Raw genomic sequence first — 22,898 nt, forward strand, 5'->3', positions numbered from 1 at the left:
CGCGATGTGCGTAGCTCGCAGCAGCCGCTTCGGGCCGATTGCATCTGGACTGCGTGTGTTTGCACCTAAATATTTTTTATCATGGAGACGGTGAGAGCGATTCGCCGTTGGAGGAAAAATTTGACCGTGGTCACTGATTATTAATCGATCGCTCACCAGAGACGATGGCAAAGAAAAACAAAATAAATACAAGGCAACATAATCCAAATATTTTTAGACTATGCTGCTATTCAATGTGGGCTTATACTTTGTTTTTTCCTTCTTTTTATTAAAAAATAATAACGTAGGTACATTTAAATATATTTATAACTAAATGTATTATAATCTATATAAACTCGCAATACTTTAATCATCGTATAATTACACAGATAATCCTTCAAAGAGTGCGTTGCCACATCTAAAATATATATAATCATATCGTTTCGCTACACATACATATAATAGAGAATACAATGTATTACATATATTTATAAGTACCTCAAGAATTACTTTTTTCTTAAAACACGCAATATTCGGTAAAGAAAAAAGCGTAAAATCATCCATGTGAAATTGACGCTTTTCTGTTATATTATTGACATTATTCAATATATATTTTGTTGAAATGTTAGGGGGAGTGTATCACATACACCTAAAATCGTATGATATCGCTTATCATGGCGAGACATATAATATTTTATCGTCTCTCATATGCACATTTAATGTTTTTTTAACACTGTAGACAGCTTTTTAAAAAACTACGTGAACATTTTACTCTGCATACGATGACCGCATGCATGACGTTAAAATTATGTAAATTTACAAATACTTTTTAAATGTTCCATGCCGGATTCAAACATTCTCAAATGTCCGACAAAAACAATAACGGGCACACGGAACCAAGACAATCGTCTCTTGTAACAATCTTATAGACTTAAAATATCTACCAACTCGTTAAATCTTAAACATTTAGGATTTTCTGTTTTTTTTTCGCTTCACTTTTACTATGCACCTATGCATACTTAGCAAACTACTCGGATGGTATTCGTCAATGTTTCATAGCGTTATGATTAAGTGGTCAAAATATATTACAATGAAAACCTCGTGAGATTTATTTATACTTCTCGCTTGTAAAATCCACCTATCTTTTTTAACAACTTTTGTCATTAAAATTTTGTCATTCTCTACAAGTGGATTTTTCAGCAACAGTGAACAAAATTTAACTTAACGATCAGCTGTTAATCATTTAAATGCGTTTGAGGTCGTAAATATTTGTTTTTCACTTTTTTTTTATTTAAATTTTATATGGTACGGTTCTAGGTACTTCCGGTTTTACGTTATTAGAAATAATTACCAGATAAACCATAGCCACGATTTCGTTTAAAGTTACTTCGACACTTGGTTTTTCAAGCTTGTGGATCTACACTGGCGATAATTAAAATCATAAATTGTTATAATAATCACATGGTCGTAAAAAAGTTCAAAAGTCATTGCGCAATAGTAGCACCATTTTTGGACAAATACTTGTTATATCAGCATTGGGTGCCGCACGTGTTTTCGATAACAACATAGATAAAACAACTTGAATTCTCTGATTAATGGATTTTCAAGAGGATAACCATTTAAATGTGGTTGATGATATGACAAAAATCGATTTAAATTGATAATAAAAAAAGTAAACAAAGGTTGTTTAAATTGATAAGAAAATCTTAAAATTATGTAAAATCAACAATCAAGCCGCTTGGACGTAAATCTCGCTTTTTCTCAATTTGGTGACGATGACTTTTTGCTTGGATTGATGTACACCTGCCTCGTATAAGTGTATAAGTGTACTCGACGATGTTGAGCTGAACTTTTTTACATAGACTTATCGGTGGTGGTCAAGTCTACTTGGAGCTTTCTACCATACGGAGCACTTGTGCACGGGGTTCATCTTCGATCCAAGCGGACAATTGAAATCTTTGGCGAACTCCTCCCTGTTGGACAGCGGGCCGATGACGCGGAACTCGCCCGGACTGTGCTGGCCTGTGGTGATGCGGTTTTTCAGGGACTCGGGCCGATAGACGCTGCACCACGTGTTGGCCGCCGAGATCCAGAACATTTGTTGATTGGTGAAGTTGAGGCCGGGCAGGCGTGGCTCCGCTCCGGTCTGCCTCAAGTACTCGTTATAGGCCAGGTAAGCCTCTTTGATGCCACCGTTGTCGGCGATGTTTTCGCCCTGAGTGTTGATTCCATTGAGCTGTGGATCGAGCAAAGACAATCGAGTTGTAAAAAATATTTCAAAGTGGTTCGCAACGAAATGGTCGAAAAGATCTTACGTTGAGACCAGCTTCGGCCGATGTGTAATTGCTGTACTGCTTGATGACGCAATCGGCGCGTTTGAGGTACTGCTCTTTGGTAGCCTTGGCCCACCACTCGGCAAGATTACCGTCTTTGTCGAACTGACTGCCCTGATCGTCAAAGCCGTGGGTGATTTCGTGGCCGATGACGAAGCCGATGGCTCCATAATTCATGTACTTGGGCCTGTCGTCGCTGAAGAAAGCTCCTTGCAGGATACCGGCAGGGAATTCTGTGTGCATCGACAAATTAATTTCAATCGCGAAAGATTCTCGGCGGTCATAGTGTACGGTGTTACTCACGAATGCTGTTCTCCGTTGACGAGTAAAAGGCATTGACGATGGCCGGTCTACCGTGGGACACCCAGTCGCTCTTGTTCACGGGCTTGCGCAGCAATCCGAAGACGTAGTCGTTGCCGAAGCGCGAGATGTTGAGCGCCGCCTCGAAGTAGTTGTCGGATGTGACCTCGAGCTTGCGGTAGAACTCGTCGAGCTTCTTGTCGTCGAGCAGCTCGTCCGGGTAGGCGATGTGGGTGCTCATGGACTCGGCCTTGTCGAGAGCCGCCTTCCTCGTGCCCTCGTCCATCCACTCGACTTCGTTCAGGATCTTTTTGAACTCCTGCCTGATGTTGTGCACCATCTCCACGGCGTTTTTCTTCGCGTTCTCGTTGAAGTACCTCTTCACGTAGAGAGCTCCGACGCCCAAGCTGAAGGATTTCGTCACGGCACCTACGCACTCCATCCATCGAGGCTCGCGTTCGGTTTTACCTAAGATATCAATTTTCATTCGGTTTATTTTAATTTTTTACCAGGTTGGTATGGATACAGATGCGTCTATTCATGTGTGCAATCACATTCACCGCGTGCGATACTTCATGATTCAACTTTCTCTTCGCAGGCATGAGTGAAGTTTAGCAGACAGTTTTAGACTTTTCATTCATAAGAGGAACGAATTTAACTTTAGCTGAAAGAAATACACTAGCTTACCAGTGAAAACAGTAACGTAGGCCAACTGCTTTTTGCGGATCTCGTCGTTCAAGTAAGTGACGGAGCTTCCCGCGGCTCTCCACAAAGCGTAATTGGCTTGGATGCGTTTCGGTGTTTGTTCGAGCAATTTTTCCAGCTTCGACACGAAATCCGGCACATTGACATTGACCACTTCGTCCTCGCCGATGCGCTGGGGTGCCAATAAGGTGTTGAAGTATTCCTTCCACGGAACCGTTGGGAATCTGCGCGTCATCTCGGACACGCTCATAAGGTTGTAAAGGGCTGTGGCATTGCGACGTTGTTCTTTGGGCAACGAAATCTGTGAATGTGTATCATAAAAATTTTGTTTCATCGCATCAACAATTGAATAATAATGAAAATTGATATAAAATTGTTCCAACAAAATAAAAATGAGATACTCACGTTTGCAAGTTTCATCTCAAATTGTAGGGACTCCATTAGCTCTTTTTTGGCTACGTTTACGTTTATATTGGGATTCAAAAACTCGGCGACGTCGACCATGTATTGGTAATAAGCCTTGACGATCTTATTGTCGAGTCCTTTACTCAGGTATTCGCGATTGAGACCCAAAACTGCCTGATCGATCTGCAATTACGAGAAAACAAATCGTATAATTTCTCTGTGGCGTGGAAGTTAATTGTTTTGGCAACGAAAGAGAATCGAGTTGAAAACTCACATCGATGATGCGTTTAGTGCTGTTCTTTAAATCGGACGTGACACTAATGTCGATGAAGTAGTCGTTGGCGAAACCAGCCTTGTAGAACTTGTAAACTGATTCCTTCCAGGAGAAATCACCGTCGCTCCACTCGTCGCCCATCAGTACGGGCCAACCACCCAGTTCCTTGAGGATTTTGTGAACTGTCTGCAGTCCTTGATTTTCTATCGCAGCTAGAAAAAAAAATATCAACGTCAAGCTCCTTGAAAGTATGACGTTCATGAATAAAGAGCAAGTCTGAAATTATTTTACTTTTGTTCATGCAGGCTTTATAAAAGTTCTTCGCGAGCTTGAAAGGCCTGGCCTCGTTAGGTGTGCTGGGCTCCTCGATGATGCTTCTAAGCTGCTTTTGCAGTTTGTCATCGATGATGGTGAATGTGTTGACGCCGGTCTTATCGTCGGGTATGATGGTGGATTTTAAAAATTTGCCGCACGTGAAACGATAGAAATCGTCGCATGGATCGACGTCTTGATCCATGTTCTCCAGGATCGACGAAGCTACAGTAGAAACAATTTAGTCGATATTATATTTTGATCATCGTAAAAAATATAATAGCTACAATTTTTCACCAACGCGATTTTGATTTATGTTTATCAATAAAATAGTTTTTCATTTTGCAAAAGAAATTAAATTTTTGCTTGGAAAGAAATTAAAAATAGCAACTTCGAAGATAGTGTATTACTAGGCATTTTTACGTGTACGAGATATGAAAAAGAAATAGCTTTTTCTGCGTCTATGCAAGAAATGATGACCTTGAAGACACCAATTTCCTCTTTGAAAAGTAAAATAGTCCTTATTTATATTAAAATAAACTCGTATACGGCATAGGTAGATATAAATATACGTAAACTATTTCATACCTGTGTGTATGCATCCGGGAGTGAAGCATATATTGGACTCAGCTGGCTTCTCAACGATTTGCACGTGCTTCTTCGAGTTGGCCCTTTGGCTTCCCAGCAGAGGTTCCGCTGCGGATGGTAGCATTTCCGCGTTAGCTGGCACTTTATGGCGGTTTTCGAGAAAACGGACATGAACGGCGATGACGGTGATTATGATTCAGAGATGGTAATGTTTCAAAGGCCGCACGAGAGATGGGTTTTGTGCAGACCAACGTAGGATTTTTATTCGATTTGCGAACGATTTATGAATCGACGGCCAAGCGTGAAAATCAATGATTTTATAAGATAAGTTTTTCTCCTCGTAATTTCATATCTTTCATAAAATTGAATTTAGTTTTTACGTAGCGTGGTAAAAGCAGGCATAGGTGTGTTATTAAAATCAAGATTATCATAATTTGAAATAGTTTTAATTTTTTAACATTTTTTAAAATTAATCCGATAGAGATAAAGTTTTCCAAAGAATTTAATCGTTCCGACCTTAAAGCGGAAGAAGCTTGTAGGTAAAACGTAGGTATTTTAATTAAGGCTTTTGATAGGGGTGTGCATTTTAATGTTCATGATCATGATAAATCGATCTATCAAAATGTTAGAGAGAGAAAGAGAAAGGCGAATGCTGATGAAGCCGCGTGTTATTAATTCAACGTGACCTACCTCTCATTGCAGTTTTGCAGGTTTCAGAATTCACGGCTATAACGACGAGGCCGATGGCGAGTCCAATTGCTGCCAGAACGGCGCAGACGGCGACGACCGTTAGTCCTCGCTCCAAGGAGGAGCGCCTCTTCCACCATGTCGGATTTCTGCAAAAAACATTAAATCCTTGTTATGAAGCATTCACAATCTCGCGCTACGAGAAAACTCGCTTTGGATACATTTTTCTCAAATTTCGGCAAGTATGAAAATAAACTGCATCATTAGCAGAGACCGTGGTTATACTAATATCAATGAAATCAATCAATTTTTTCAATTTTGCATGACGAAATTTACAGTGTAGCTATAAAATCTAAATTCATTGAATACCGCGCGTCGAATATATATATCTAAAATCGTAAATTTTGCCACTCTTGATTCAAACCTTTCTCGTGCATGAGGTCTTTGCGAGTAAAATTTCCGAGCAGTCAGAAGAATAAGCCATCGATCGATCGCCTTACGAGCCAGCGACGTTTGCACTTTTCCCTCTTTTTACGTTACATCTAAACCAAGGGTGAAATAATTTGTCCGTTCTGTATGAAGCGCCATATACTTATTTTATGATCGACTGAAATTTTTTACGATACTGTCAATTCCGCAGTGGCTGTGTACACACGAGCTCGCGTAACATTTGTGCTCCTCTCGCATTTGTGCAGTCGTAAAAAGCTGCAAACCGTATTGCTCGGCGCGCGCGCGCTCCAACGAGGTGTTACACGACCATTAATGGGCTATATTATAGAAATTCGGTGCCACGGCACAGCTATGGCTTTTTTTCATAAACGAGCGACCTTGGTTTATTGCCGCGCGACAGCGTACTTTATAATGTAGCTTATGCCCCGTATACTGCGCAGGCAGTTCCGACTTGCTGCACATGTAGTACTAGTCGGAGAAAAAAAAGTGGATGAAATATCGCTGTTACGGCGTCGCGCGTGTCTGTAACACGACTATTGTTTCGTCGATTCGCTGGACAAATGGATTGTCGCGCTGACTATCCTCGATCCATAATACACCATAAGCACTTTTAAGGTCATGCATAGATCATAAGTCGCATATATTATATTGCATCGAAGTGAAGAACCGTTGCAGATTTCGTTCGAGCTGGTATATAATATATATTGCTAGTCCGTTAAGCCTCGGGAACGTACGCGTGAGTGCTTGTAACGATCATCGATCGATCGCGAGACAAGATTGATATTTTAAAAATCAATAATTGCGCACGCGTACAGCGTGGATCCTTTAATAGGCGTCGTATATACTTGTACCGTTGACCAAACGAGGACAGTCGAATCGTTTATTGCAGAGGTGCCCAAGAGAAATCTTCATTTCGCGCGAGATCGTCTCTCTCGCAGCGCCAGTTAAATTCAATCGACGCGCTTGAAAATTTGACGAAAGAGTTTGCGCTGAAAAATACGTCCCTAATACACATGTGCGCTATCCTTTTAGCGCGACACAGCGATTAAAATTCAGCCCACGACTCGGTGACACAGTTTGGCACGGTTGGCGCGACACACGCGCTCTGCTCTCTTATCCGTCGTATCGTCGGGTGAAATCGGGTGTATACACACAATTATATCATATAGCTTTTCAAGCGTCGAGCCAAAATACAAAGTGGAACTTTTTTTGTTCTTTCGCCTTTTTATTTATTCGCGCGGCGAAAAGCTACGATAAGATATGGGCACGATGGTATATAGGTACACGGATTATTTGTAAAATTTTACGATTTACAAGCTCGACTCTTTGCGCGCACTGCGCCAAGTGCGATTCTATTGAAACAGGATACCGCGCCACGTATCGCTTGCTATGTGCACAAGCTCGAGTTTACGCGCGATCTTTTGATCCACATCGATATTGTGTGCATACGATATGCACCTATGCGTAATCCGTGATGTTTGCCATCTGCAACCTGTAAAATATTGCGATTCTTTTCATGCGACGTTCGCGACAAAAGAGTTTCTCGTTTCTCTGTAAAATGCACATTCGCTTCGATAGCTTTTCTCGCGCTCCTATGTACGAGCGCGCTCGGCAACACAATTCAGGGAATCAGTTGCTGCACCGAATATATAGCTTACAAAGTTCAAAAGCCGATTGTATTTAGAATCATCCAGTTACAACGATATCGGGCTGACATAGTGAAAAATCCGCCATCGATAGCGTTGACACGTAATACAGCTGCGTTCGATTATAATAGCTTATATCTTTGGTATACGTTCGCTCGCGTCATAGCGCACTAGAGATATAAGTAAAGTACGATTGACGCGGCACCAAGATAATCTTGCCCCGCGCGCATGCATAATATTATGGTATATTGACCTTTTGAACGCGTTTTGCGCACGGATCTTGTAGCACTGCCAACGGACACATAAAAACATGCCCGTATGAAATCGCGACCACGAACCGGTTTTTCGGACCAGGAGGAAAAATTCGTCGCGTTTGAATCATTCTTTGTATTACTAGTGGCACATTGTATTATAATATATACACCTATATTATAGTCAATTTGGAAAAATACGATATGATTCTTTGTTGGTGCATTTATAGACTCTTTGGATGCCTTGGGTCAACTAATGGTCCAAGCAATGTAGAATGCCGAGCTAATTGAGAGGGAGATGTGATTTTTCTTAATATCAAGTCAAACAGCGAGGATAACACATTTAAAGTAAACTCGATGGATGTCTAGATTTGTCGAATAAACTCGAGCTTCAACTAGATTTGACACTTACGTCTTACCCAAGTCGCGTCAGGTGCGTATGCAGAAATCAGGAGATTAATTTGACTGTCATCGGTGGCATAAATCAGGCGCAAATCACCTGTAAGTACTCGGCGCTTCGTCGCTCGGTCTTGAGTTTACGACGCGGTACTTACATGCATAACGGTACTTTGCACTTTTAAGAGCCGCGTCGAGTTATATAAACTCGTACGGACTACGGACTATATCACGCGTTTTATTTTTTCAAATAGCGTGGAAAATCATGTTTTAAAACTAAATAATTTTTCTCCTTAACATACGACTATAATACGTTAATATCACATTTAGAACGAGTTTGAAGTATAGAGACATTACACTGGAAGCGCACGTGACCTAATTATGTCGCGCAATACATAAACCTGTAATACGTGCAGCCGCATTCGTGCAAATCTTATCTAGTTTTAGAAAATATGTATCCGATGCGCTTGCCATAGAGTGCTTGAGCTTTAACCGATGCACTCGATCGTACAATAAAAAGAAGCCGTATTTAATACACGATCGTTTACCTGTCAAATGATGTCTGTCTGTCTGGCCTGCCGCCCGAAGCTTCCATCGTGACGCGGCAGCAAACTCGAGAGGTAAACGTACCCTTCTGATTTATGGCCAAAGCGAGAACGAGAGAGAATTTTGTATTGCACGTCCAAGCTTCGCTCGAGCTATATCGAGAGTGCAGAGCTTTTCCTGATAAGGCTATTGAAGCTGTAACTTCAGAGTAGCCTGATCCGTTCGAATCGTTGCTTACTTTTTTTATATGCAACGGTAATCGTTACATAATGCTATATGCTTGATTTACTTGCATCAATGATCGAGAGCCAACGATACGTATCTTTTATGTGATAAGGCCGATCGATTATTAACAAACACGTTAATTAAGAGCAATCAATCGATAGATTCTTATGCCCATGATAAAGTTGCAGTAAATTGGATAAAAATTAAGCTCATCCAAGTCGATAAGATTTACTCCCTGAGCACTGAAGAAAAGCAACTCATAGGTCAAATCTTACAGTTTTCGATTAAAATAAGTGACATTTTTCTTCGCGATCTATGGGATATTATTTTACCAGCTGAAAAAGGTAGAAACTATTGGCAGGCTCTAGTGCCATAGTTGCATCGTCAGCTGATTCGTTCCAGCATGTCGTTGTCGCCGTTTGGCGAATAGCCTCGAATCCCTCGCGTATGAAAAAGCTCGCAAGCTCGATCGGTTGCTGTGTTCCGTGCGTTGCAATCCGACCTATGGAACAAAGCGACATGATACGAACTTGGCAAAGAAAGTATCGTGTCCTCTTTTCCTTTTTTTTTGTCGTTGTTTTTGTTTTTACCAACATTTATATTTACTGCGTGTTTTGTTCGTAACTTGATCCTTGTTTTTACCCTATCGATACTTTTTCATATTTTTCTCTCTCGCTCTTTCGCGCTTTTATGAGGCTGAGCTTGGCTAGATGTATATACATACTCGAGCTTGTATATATACGCATCACGTGGTTTGACGCGCGCTGAACGGGTCAATTTTACTACGACGTTGCTTAGCTTTACTGCGCGTCAAAGTATCCATTATCGATGACTTATGTATCTCGAGAAAAACTCGAGAGGAAAAGAGAGAAAGAGATATTTATGGATTTGTCTATTTATCTAAATATTTTGTTTTTTTTCAAGAAACTGGAAATACCTGTCGGAAAAATATGTTCGTGGATCATAAATTTTATCTATTAAGCATTTCCCAAATATTTCTCGGGCGAAATAAGTGAACAACTACCACAAGTTTAAAATTTCGAATGTTTTGAGATTCAAGTGAGATAATCGAGCCGTGGTAGCCCAGCAAGAAAACAACTTCATTATCAACGCTCAAGTGGCATATTAACGAATGAGCTCGATAAAAGCTGCAGTACAATTACGTTATTCAACTATCTTGAAAATTACACATTCATCTCGACTATATTGTTTACATACATTTTTTCTAATATGTACGTCGAAGCGTAAGTAATTTCAAAATCGGACGATTTCATGCGTAACTAATATAACTTCCACTTCATGATCGAGACTTAACATTGTTATACGGCGTGCAATCTAAAAATATTTTTTTATATTTCATGCGTGCATTATCATAGCTGTACTTTCATGTTGCGCATCTGAATCATAGCGTACACAAGAATGTTCAGCTGAGCGCGTAATGAATGTCACGACGACGAATTCTGTGATTACAAGCGAATGTTTATCATATTATAAAACTGGAAAAAAGAAAAGACAAAATGTAATGCTGGATCAACTGTAACTAGAGCCTTTCGAGGTTTTGATTACTGCCAGAAAAAGCTTTACGATAGACTTGAGATCAAGTTTTTAACCAGGTGTAGCATACTTTTCTTTACGTAATTCTAAACTGACGAAATAAACTAAATTACGTTTGTTGTCAATTAAGGTGAGCGTAAGCCAAACAATTTTTTTTGCTATTGCCATTGTAAAAAATTTGTTAAAACTTGTCCGATTTTTGTTTTTTCTTTTTAGTTGTTATTTCGGTTTTTTGCAGTTTTAAAATGGTTTTATAATGATATATGTAATCTCATTTTTAGAAGGAGATACTTAGCCAATGTATTAGCAATGGGTTTTTCTGCTATCGAAATTCTCCATTTAAGTAGCAGCCGAAATTTCGACCATAGCCATGCATTTTTTCTTTTCAATTTTTGGCTCGCTAAGTAACGTGTGGTCTACGTGACTTTAGCAGAGTCACCGGATGACGATCGTAGCCCCTTCTTAAGCTTACTAATATGATACTTGCGCCGCTCTAAGTATTATATTTATAATTTATTTATTTTTATACGTCAAACGCATCTAAGTATTTTGCATTTTTAGATTTCAAGGATTTTTCTCTATCTCTCATTACTTCTTCCACATGATTTCGTATTGCCAAGTAGTGCAAATTGTGGGTTTCGCGTTCAGTCAGACGTACACTTAAAAAGCGCTTGATTATTTTTGTTTTCAAAGTAGCCATTACAACGAAATAAAAGAATTAAGATAAGACAGCGAATCCAGGTTTTTCGTGTTTTACGACGATTGAATTTCTGATTGACCAAAACATTCGCAATGTCGGACAATCTAAATGATAGATTAAATTAAACTAAATAAACAAGTAGATATTTCCACATCAAAATACACCCAGCTGGATTAATCGATTATTAAGATCAGTGTAAAATTATGAATATCATGCGAAGCTAGTTGGAAAGCCACAGCGCTTGATTTCCGTAATATTCACTTGGCTTAATTTTGAGCTTGGCAAATCGTATAACCCAGATTCGTCCTTAATTTTCACTAATGCGAACTTCCCTCTGAGCCGAATAAGCCATTCGAGGAATAAAATACCTGTTGATCATCTTGGATCAAGTCAAGACCACGTATACGAGCATAGTGAACGGGTCGACGTAAGTATTATGTTTATAAGAGTGAATTAATCGCAGAGTGTGTAGCACACGTCCTAATAACAACAATCCGGAACGGAGTTACTCTGCGCGCGACAAATGGCGCGACACGGCCTGATCTATTGAGTATTATGCGTTGCAAATGGATATCCTTGATGAAATAATCGTTTCTCGCGCGTGTACGTACAGGTATAGTAGACGCGCCGATCGCACCTCGAGGATGTTAATGAAAATAACGAATTTTGGCCGCAGCTCAGGTGTGCAAACGAGCTGCACCGTATGCACATGTGTGTATATGCGTGAACGTATTTGCCTCCACGACAACGCATCGCGTAAAGAGATACCTGCGGGGTCAGGGTCGAGTTTGATGGAGGGTTGCGCACCTCGCTATATCGCTTTATAGACCGCGGGGCAGCTATATATCTATTATAATCGATGGCTCTCAGATTATCGGTCACTTTTTCCTCCTTTGCGTACTTCTGATTTAAGCCTCGTATGCTTAACGCACATTATATACTTCGATCTTTTTTCGTCATGAAGAATTTATATAGGAGTACCGCCAAAACAAAATTGGAAATTCATTAACGACAGGAGATACCCAAAAGACGAGTTACTTATTATTTATGCGTCTCGTGCGTTCACCGTTATTCATCAAGATCCGAAAAAGGATCTTTCTCCGTGTCGTCCTAGTGATAAAATCATGATACCTGCAATTTATCATTAATTTTTCGTCAACGGCGCAAATATTATAAATCAGAATTTTAATTTACATTGAACTCTTTGTTTTTCACTCAGTGCGAGTAAATTTACAATGTGTATCTATAGATAAATTTTACTCATCAAAAAGTAGCTTTGCGAACTGCGATCATTCCCAGATGTGTAGATGTACCGTTGGGCTACATTACGCGAATATTAATATGCCTATAAAATGTATACGCGTTTGTTGTTTTTCCCGTTAACGATAATTCAAGATTTTGATACATATGATTGGTCGTCAGCTTCTCATCTCTCAAACTCGTAAAATCTAGGTGAAATTACGTCGAATGTGACTGAAATTTTGAAGTCACCGCGGTCAAGCTCGTTGAGATGATAATGAATTTCGAACTTTTCCATCGTTCACCTCGCATGGAGTTTCGACGAGTAATGAAGATTATTCCAGTAAAAAAGTGAGATTGAAGAAAAAAACTTGAAACTCGACCTTGCGCGAGTGAATAAAAGCTGCGTGATTTCATTATGAAGAGCTCGTGCTGCACGAAGAATTTAAATTGAAGAAAAAACTATGCGACAATTGTCGTGTTAGTTTTAGAAATTTACACTGTTTCGAATTTCACGTGTCTTATAGCTTACAATTGAATGATCGATTAAACCTTCCTACTTTTCGAGCTTTGCTGAAAGAATTTACATATATCCGTTCATCAGTTGTTGATTCAAAAAATGTCATATTTTTTTCGTAAGCTTAGATGTAATAGATTCTGTTTTATGGGTTTGTTTTTTGTGCGAATTTCACGTTATAAATTGCGGCTTTATTTTCTTTATTGGCCTAACAAACATAGGCGTGATGAATTAAAACATGTGTCGTGAGGGTATGTTATGATTTTTATACATCTACTTATGACTATTTGAATAAGTTTGACTGATGAAAAATGACATATCTTGATACATATACTTATAACAGCGTGATAGAAAGTTCATTGACATGTCCGAGGCTTGGGAATTGCGCAAGGAAATGTTATCACTTTGCAGATCTAAAAATACGCGGCGTTGTATAGAAGCAGTGAAAAATATTTACCGATTCGACCAGTACGAGTGTGTAAGTTCCTGAGAAGAGGTTTTAATTAAATAAGCTCTGCACTTGGAACGATATAATGCGAAAACATTGAACTGCTGCTGCAGTGGGATAAAATTTCCGGAATGTGCAGCTTACATGTGGACTTTGGCCTTTGTACGAAGCGCATCATTGGCCGATCGCCTCGCGGCGAAGTCTGCGTGCAGGATTTCGTAATGACTCGATTTTTTTCCTGCTCTTTGCGAGCATATGCATGTATGTGTGTGTGTGTGTGTGTGTGTGCATTGCGAGCACACACGGAGATGGCGACGAGCCGCGTGAATTGTGAAATTACGAATAGCTCATTAGTAGATCAAGGTACGCTACTGTATAGAAGAGCGATTGCGAGCTACGGTAAAGCACAGCTATAGCATTTTGTTATGTACTCGGTGAGCCGCTCGCTTCATTGTAATCGTTAATCGCAGCTGTTTTAAAATATATTTATACGTGATATTATCGTACAGCATTGATTAGTCGCGCCTGAAATGCAGCGCGTCTCTGTTTATACTCTCTCGTATTACGATATATAAACACAGGCGGCACTCGATAATGTTTATCTCTCGCGCCAAAGCTAAATAATAACAATTCGATGAAGTCTATAGCGCGGGTTATTATGCACGTAAGACTCGTGGACATGGTGCACGGAGTGCGATGAAAAATAGTTACACGCTCGCTTGTGCGTTGGAGTGCATCGAACGCTGCACGACAAACGCGTCCGCGATCCGCGACACATGTGCGCCGCTGCACACACACACACACACGCCAGCTTCATAATAGTACGCTGCATCCGAAATGATACGCGGTTTTTTCTTAAATATGTATACAGCCCCACACGTAATGTCAATTTACGATACATTATATAGCTCTGTACACTGCACAGACGCGATTACATACTCGCTCGTAGTGACCTTGGATGGAAAAAAAGAAAAGAAAAATAATGCGGTAGGAAAAGGAGAACGAAGGAGGATTTTTGTCAAAGTGAAATTGTTGACTGCACGAGGCTCGCGCACGACCATCCGTCTGATATTATATATATGAAAAACTACGCGCGAGTCGTGGGAAACGACTATTCGTGTATTTTTGTGCTGTTTCGCGCGTGGATCACGCGGGGCCTATATAGCATACAGGCCGACTAGCGACTCGTCAAGCCGAATAGAGTGAAAAAAAAACAGTTTAAGGCGAAATTAGTGAGCTTTGATGGGCATGATTGCGATGCTACTGCGGTATATTATAATGTATACATATATAGCTGGTGTGTCGTTGCGAAGCACTGCATAAGGTGTGTTTACGATGAATTTCGAAACTCAAGCCTCGCACTCGTACTAGGATATAGACTAAAAGTAACGCGCCCCCTCGAATCGATCGCTAGTCCCGATTTTCTCACAAATGTTGAGGAGCCAATTCATAGGTATTTAACAACACGTAGATATGAGTATCGCGAGTCATTCACCCACACGTACAAGTTTATATATAGCCGCCTATATATACGATGTATAAATCGCATATAATACACGTACACGTAACGCGAGTCGATCGCGATAAATTAAAGCCAAGCAAAGTCTCGGCCCGATCCGCGTGCTCTAATTGATCGATAAATAGCGTTTACAAACATGGATATACCACGTGCATTAAGCGGCGCACCAGCCGCTGTAGGTGTACGTGCGAGTACGTGTGAACGAGCTTCTCACGAGACGCGAAAATCTAAATGCTCCGTTGTGTATCTATAGATTTTGGGGCGTGTTTTTAAGGCGCGCAACTGATTTCTTATAAGCCTGCACATGTATCGGTACGATTGCATCGTGGCAAGTCTTACACGATGCAGCAGTGCAGTTTTTTTCATCAAAACTCCGTAGTTTGTAACTTTTTTTGGCTCTGTCGTGCAGCCAAATACGTGTATACGGGCCCTTCTTGTACATTTCTCTCTTTTGTTATCGATTGTATTACATACAGAGGCGAGCCGGCTTTCTCATTCCGCGCATAGTGTACGCTACGATATAATATAACTTTGAGAAAGAAGGAAGTTTTCCGAAAGCTGTGCCCGCTTGTGTTTGCTTCGACACACGGCAGACCAACACACGCGCACACGCATGCATACAGAGACACTCGCTGGAAATTATCCGATGCGACGTGCAGTGTTTGAACACTTGCATGCGAGTCGCGCGCGAGCTAGTTGCAGCAAATTTTCGCAAGAGAAATTATCGTCGTACGGCGCGCACTCTCCTATATTATGCTGTTGACTTTCCGAGCGCGTAAACGCAACGAGCTCGTATGCTGATACTTGCATGTGCCAATGGAAGGGCATTAACCGCAGTGTTTTGATTGCATGAAAGGACTCGAGCCGCGCACTGCTTGCCGAGTGCAATTTTTCGAGCGCGTCCGATCGCACTCGAGCGATGTTTTTCAATAAATCATCCGTTGATGTGCAATCGCTCGCCACGAGAGAAGGATTTAAAAAATGCCTACGATTCGATGCTTTACGTGGAAAAATGCGGAATAACAGGCGGATAAGGGGCTCTGTTCGGCAAAGAAAAAAAGTAAATAGAAATGCGTCAATAAAAAATACTCACTTGATGACAGTTTGCTTCATGCTGTTCGTCATCTTGCCACGATTTTATTTTATCCAATATATATCTTCTTTGCTCGATCGACAGCTCTGAGCAGGAAAGTCAAAAATTTGCAGCGGCACAAGCCCGTTTAGCACTTGCACATAGCGATGTATCCAGAGAAGTTTTGGTGCACAATCACAGGCGACTCGTGTATGAAGCCATCAAACGGGTTACGCGATCCGATAAAAAGTCCACGCGGCGCGGCTGCTTCTCCTCGTCGAGCTGCAAGTGCATCCGTACGCGACTCGACTCCAATGCAACGAGCTCGATTTATTCGATTAATTATGCGCTCGTCGTTGGAAATTAATAATCAATGGCCGCGATATCGTACGGTGTATTTATTGTTTTATAATGGCGTATATGTACGATGGTGTCTGTCGCGCTGCGCCGCTCGCAAGAAGAGAGAATCGGATTGCGTGCCGTAGCCGATGCCGGACTGAAGGAGCGCGCTCGGCGCGGCCTGTATTTAAACGGACTCTCCCTCTCTGAGCAAGGCGAGAGAGCGAACCAAGTGCTCGTCGCTCTCGGCCTGCCTATACCACATGAACGTGCAGTTGCTTTTCGAGCTGCTGCCGCTGCCGCTGCCGCCGTTGTTGCTGCTAGCGGTAAAGCATCCACGCAGACTCTGAAATTATTATATTACGAGCCTGTAATATTCTCTCACGAGTGAGCTTCGCCCTATGACGTATGCCAGACAGATGGAGCCTGATTTTACTATAGTTCTCCGATACAACCGTTAATAGCAGTAGCCGTACCTTGATTAACATCTGCATGTACGTAGCCATGTATTATAGATTGCTGTGGCCCACGCACACCCGCTCCAATATCATTAGAATTTTACTACTTGGACAAAGTTTCGTTCGGAGCAAGATTTGTAGCGCTCGGGGGATGCCGCATGCGCGACATGCTCCACTAAGGCGAGCTGAAAGTTCCAATCTTCAATTTCTCGGAAAAATTTTAAATGAGTAAGATCAAATGGAATTAGAGTAGTTTCAACCTTGCCATCGAATACAGCTAGCTATAGAGAATAAGATCACCTTCGTCATAGGAACTTTAAGCATTTCATTTGACGAAATGTGAAAAATAATAACGCCGGCTTCGTAAAACATGACGCTATATCTTCGTTATTTTGCGTGGCTGATGTAGTCTTCAAAAATGACGCCCGAAGTTTTGACTATTTCATGCATACAAATTTTTGCAGAGCGAGAACCGGTTACAATTGCTTTTTACCTTGTGGCACGCGGCAAATTTTTGATTGTACGTTTAAAAATCTATTTATAAAATTTGTGTCACGCTTTGTTTGGTGGGAATTCAAAGACATTCGCGTGTTTCGTTTTACTAAATCAAAGTATTGTGTTATTATTTTTTTTTGGCGCATTCTAACAAATGATAATAATGTATATTATCAAACTATGGGATCGATAGCACAAAGATTTTGCTTTACTCCCAGCTTTTGTATACAAATTTTTATTTTGATAACAATTATCAATTTTATATCGAGTCAAAAGATGTATTTTTATTTCATAGATATCGAACATCCATCATATTTGTAAATCTTAGAATTTCATCGACAGTCGAAATTTTCAAGTATAAAAATAATAATAAACTCAATTTTTATCTATCATGCTTGTTCAGGATGATGCAAATAATTCACCAATGAAATTGAATAAATCATATACCGTATCATGTGATGCGCAATTATCATTAGAAATTTCATCAAATATAATCGAGATTATCTAGGAGAAATAAATGATTTTCAGCGATTGATCGACAATTTTTAAAATTTTGTCTGTTTAAATTGTTGTTAGCACTCGTAAAAACGAATGAATTGCGCTTGGGCTATCTTTCTTGTCCAGATTATAATTAGTTCAACGCTGCAAATTTTTCACGTATCTTCGTCACAAGATTCGCGATTTAATCTGGACCCTGCGATAATCGAACACACTTTGTACAGTTAACTGGAAGTGCGTTACACAATTTGTACGGCACGTTGCATCGAAATCCCAAGAGTAAACAATCGAGAGGCCAATCAGTTGAGCGCCATGTCTTTAATTCATTTCCAAGCGTAAACGTCTTGCTCGAAAGCTTTTTATACATAGGTATGTGACATCGATCAAATCTGTCTTCCATATGATCGACGCGCCACACTTAAAGTACTATACATACAAATGAGAGCACCACATGTGCAAATGCTATATAATCCACGTGAAATTTTCTCCGCAGACACGTGACGATGCGGCGTTATGAGGCGCTTTCCACTCAATCCTCGAGCCTATATAGCATCTTAATTGTGATTTATTTAAAAAAAAAGTTACAGCAACAGTTTGTTCTCATACGCTGCCTATTTGTACGCCTTTGCAATTGCATTTATATCGAGTATATTGGCATCGAACTAGTTAAAAGTATAAAGTAACTGGACACAAATACATACAGCGACATTTTGCGATCTCGCGTGTGCTTTAGCTATAATGTTATGTATTGTATTATGTTATACTTATCGTGTGCGATTGAATAGTTACGAATCGCTAGCGACGAGGTTTGGACATTATTTTCAATTGTCATAAATGGATTGTGCGAGCTGGGAACCATTCGACTGCAAGTTACATCTTTTTCATAAGAATTTTTTCAAATTGCCACGTGCAGAAAATCAAATAATCAATTTATGGTCGATCGAGCGAGATAATAAGGACTCCTCGAGCGATTTATTTATCATAAAAGAATTGAAATGCTTGGGTATAGATATATGCATTCATCAATCCATACGCTGCTTATGTACGAAGCGAGACACAAATAGCAATTGAAAAAAGCTCGTTGAAGACAAGGAAATTAATTTTGTCGAATTATCGAGAAAAATTTCACCTTTGCGATTGCTTTGTGCGCATATACTAGTTACTCGATAGCCAACAGATATCTCTCATTTAGCTGGGAAAATTGAAATGGAATTCGTGAGATTACAAATATACGAACTCCATTTTTCTCCTTCTCTTTATCTTTACTTATCTGTGATGGGTGAATTTTACAGCTGTTAATAAAGGAACTGCTGCGGTCATTTGAGTATGAAAAATCGAGGCAAAAGCATATTTCTTTTGTACAAAGCGCTCTTTGTTGCGTTGGATATTTAGTAAATAAAGCCAAAAATTCAATTGATTTTTGAACGACTTGCGTAGAGAGTCAAGCTCACGATCTACGGATACTTGAATTCGTCGTAAAAAAATCAATATACGTATTGTATACGCACGTGCAGGCGATTAGGAAATGCACGAAGGAGAAAAAATTTCAAGATGGCAAGAGCACGAACAAGTTATACTCTCGGTCTCGGGAGACGTTCTCAAGTCAGCTGTTAAATTACAGCCTCGAGCTTCGTTGCGTTTTTGCTACTCGTACTGCACCGAGACACGCGTGTAAAATTCAGTTATAGGTAGAGAGCTTCTCGTCAGTGGTCCGTGAAATCGAAGTTGTAAGCGCTGCAACATAAATTCGCGGACTGCGCGGCAAACAGAGACTGGAGAGAGAAAGAGAGAGTCGTAACATTGTTGCGCATGTAATATTATACGTACGGGCGCAGTTAGCGGATCGAGCGCATATCAAGTGTGTCAATGAGACGCTAATTGAAGGAGAGCCGCCGAGAGAAGAAAAAATGGACACGTAATAGATGTGTATACGGCTAAGCGTAGCACGAGGAAGAGGCGAGTACATATAGGCATCCAAGTTTCCCAGTATAACAACGACAAAAGAAACTCTTGGTGACATTAATTTTACGCTCGATTTGTAGCCTCTTCGCGCGTGCGGCCCGTTCGCGCGCTCTGACAAGATCTTGCTATTTTATTGTACTCCATGATGCTTGTATGCAGATTGCAATCAAGCGACTGCCGCGTAATTAGCCGAAGATGAAATATTTCATGCCTATAAAAAAGAAGAGAAAAAAGAACGAGTTACGCAAAGCCGAGCGAACCCGTTGAGTTTGCACATTAGCTTTTCGTACGCATACACGCGCATTCAATGTACAAATATAGATCCCATGCATACGTCGCACACGCGGAACAGTCGTAAACGCAAAAAGAAAGATTTACACGTATCGATTGGCAATAAATTCAACTCATTGTTCGATATTACATTTCATCGCGGCGAGATCGTCTGCGAGCTGTTGGAGCGCGTCAACGCGTGGGGATCGCTATGCGTGTATGTAATATGTGCTCGCGACTCTCGAGCTTTTATACCTCGGATCGTGCCCGCAAGATCGTAAACAAAAAGCTCATCCGCAGATACCTTCTCCGATCGTCGTACTTATATGATCTTGAGCCGTGTTGCGGCGTTGCACGCGCTTTATGGACACCGTGTATACGCCCGACGATTCGTCGGAACGTTGAGTTTATCGCGAGCCGAAAACTGTCATATAGCTGCCCTGCAACGGCTGAGCCGTCCAAGTCAGTAAGTTAATTTGAAATGAGTTTTTTGATATCCTAGTTTTTCTCCCTCGACAATAAATCCCTGCCATTGTCTGTGTGCATTGTGAGTGTGAGAGCGCGGCACGTTATAGACCGCACGGATTTAGCCGTAGTATTGGCCCGAGCAATTTTCATTTTTATATTACACATACAGTGGCTATGAACTAGATTTTACACTCTTTGTTTGTTCGGCCAAATGGCCTACAGATATTATACTTTGTTATTACTATATTTTCGTGCACTTTTTTCGGCAGTTTAGCGGTTGCCAAACTTGGACGACGAAATTAAGGACAACGGTTCCATTTACAAACAAACTCTACGTCATGTACTGCACGTTATATACTTGCACTCGATATAAAAGTTTTCTTTCTTTTTTTTTGTACGACTATACGGGACATCTGCGCGTTTGCTGCAGCTCGCGAACGACGTGAAAGTGATTTTTTATCATTGTAAAATTGTATACGTAGCGAAGCGTAGCCGCAATATAGCGCACGAGTCACGTGTCAAATTTGGATCATTTTTTCGCGATACGTGTTACACTCGGCACTCTAACGTTTTTATTTCATGGATTATTCAGCGGTGCAGTATTTTTTCCATCGAGTTGGATTTTCCGACTGTAGAATCGTGCCAATGGACAGACTGTGGAGGAATAGTTGGATGCGTACACGAATATCGCGTGTGAAATACTTTGATTGACAGGCACTCCACCGAGTGGCATCAAGTATTTTTCTATTGCATTTCTGAGAGCGAGGAAAGTATACAACGTACTTGACAAACAAAACAGAGGAAAGCATTTTTTCATTTTCTTTATTTTTCTTTTAACATATGACCCACTCTCTGGCTCAAGATAAGAGAAGAGGGCACAAGTCGATATTGTCGATTTCCATCGTGTTGTTTCGCGCACTCAGGAAAATAATATCGATGCGATATCCTACACTGAATTATATTCGATGGACCTACTTGCTCGAGCGGATTATGTACGCGTCAGGATGCAAATCTGTAAATGAGGTCAAAATCGATCAAGTTCATTAACACACGCCCAACCGGTTTTTGCGCTTGGAATACTCGTGAAACTGCACGTGTCTAAGATTCGTCCGATAGCTTCGAGTTCTTTGGGAGCAATCAATTACATTTTTGTGTGTTTGTTTGTTTAAAGAAAAAAAAAAAGCTGAAACTTTGCCGTGCGCATACAATTCTCCTTTTACCAGTGCCAGGACGTACGCGTGCGCTAATTATCTTGGCGCAAGTCACCTACTGCATGATGCCATATTATAAACCATTTTCCGACGAGTTTTTTTCTTTAGCGAATCGCCGCCTCGCAATGACGCTGCGTCAAGTTCAATTTGCTCTTTTGTTTCTCGCTGAAAGATTTCCATATAAAACTTTGAATATTGCACATAAATACGTTGCGTATTATGTACGTTTTATGATTTAAAATAAGAGCGTAAGAGGGAAAAAACTCTTGGTGTATTGCGAAAACTCGAAACAAATGCAGGATTAGCTCTAAAGATGATGAATACTTTGCTGGCGTAGTGAGCGAAAAGCGTTGATGAGATTTTTTTGCTTCTAATGCTCGGAAGACTTGACCGTAAAAGATTTCTCTATTTATTTGTAAGTAGCTAGGGATAAGATCTTCGTCTTTGTTCCATATAAGTGGACGAAACAATAGTCTTCTGATGTACGAAAAGTATAAAGCCCAACAGAAAAAAAGCGCCCGGTATTTATTATACTGCGATTGTCACATTTCTTACACGATGTTTGGACGACAATTGTTTTTTTTTGCTTTCAAAATTCGTTGATTTTGAATGAAATACAAAGTTTTGCGACGGTCGAGTCGCAGAAAAAGCTACGAGCGTAAGCGATGATCCACGATAAAAATAGGTAAATTCAAAGGTAATTAAGTTTTTCATCGCAAGAGGAAACTGCGGAACACAAAGGCAACGAAGAAGCGATCGACCGGTAAAATCAATCATCGAGACGTATACGATACGGACGTGCTTAATCATTGCGGATTCGCCTCGTAAATGCATTAGCCGGGCGTAAATCAGCGAAACATAATAGTTTTACGTTATTAACAAGGAAGGTGGCGTGGATCGCTCGTTGGAAAGCTTTATAATAGAAAAACTTTTTGTTTGTACACTTTTAGCTCGTGCTCGAAGAATAAAACGTACATCCCATGTTACAGCTCGTCAAAAGTTCTTCGATTTCACTTTTCGCTGCTGTTTGGATCAGTCGCAATCTCTATAC

The 22,898-nt window shown here is 40.5% G+C and overlaps 1 protein-coding gene across 1 annotated transcript; it reads right to left on the reverse strand.

Annotated features, from left to right (window-relative positions):
- Positions 1-217: 217 nt before the first annotated feature.
- On the reverse strand, positions 218-16,687 carry LOC106648936 (neprilysin-2). Its single transcript, XM_014366117.2, has 10 exons — positions 16,168-16,687; positions 5,587-5,732; positions 4,897-5,004; positions 4,288-4,533; positions 3,997-4,208; positions 3,723-3,905; positions 3,300-3,618; positions 2,616-3,080; positions 2,295-2,545; positions 218-2,215 (listed from the first exon to the last, which is right to left on the reverse strand). Exons 1-10 carry the CDS (start codon positions 16,197-16,199, stop codon positions 1,877-1,879), a joined length of 2,301 nt encoding a protein of 766 aa, XP_014221603.1. The 5' UTR covers positions 16,200-16,687; the 3' UTR covers positions 218-1,876.
- Between the last annotated feature and the right edge of the window lie 6,211 nt (positions 16,688-22,898).

This window comes from Trichogramma pretiosum, unplaced genomic scaffold, assembly GCF_000599845.2.
Source record: "Trichogramma pretiosum strain Unisexual culture from Peru unplaced genomic scaffold, Tpre_2.0 scaffold33, whole genome shotgun sequence".
Classification (NCBI taxonomy): Eukaryota; Metazoa; Arthropoda; class Insecta; order Hymenoptera; family Trichogrammatidae; genus Trichogramma; species Trichogramma pretiosum.

Bases quoted from the DNA above. Each gene is read 5' to 3' on its own strand.
- LOC106648936 (XM_014366117.2), bottom strand. From the start codon at position 16,199: ATGACGAACAGCATGAAGCAAACTGTCATCAA. The intron at 5,733-16,167 runs GTGAGTATTTTT...TGTTTTTTGCAG, and splicing joins ATGAAGCAAACTGTCATCAA to AAATCCGACATGGTGGAAGA. The intron at 4,209-4,287 runs GTAAAATAATTT...TTTTTTTTCTAG, and splicing joins TAAAGCCTGCATGAACAAAA to CTGCGATAGAAAATCAAGGA.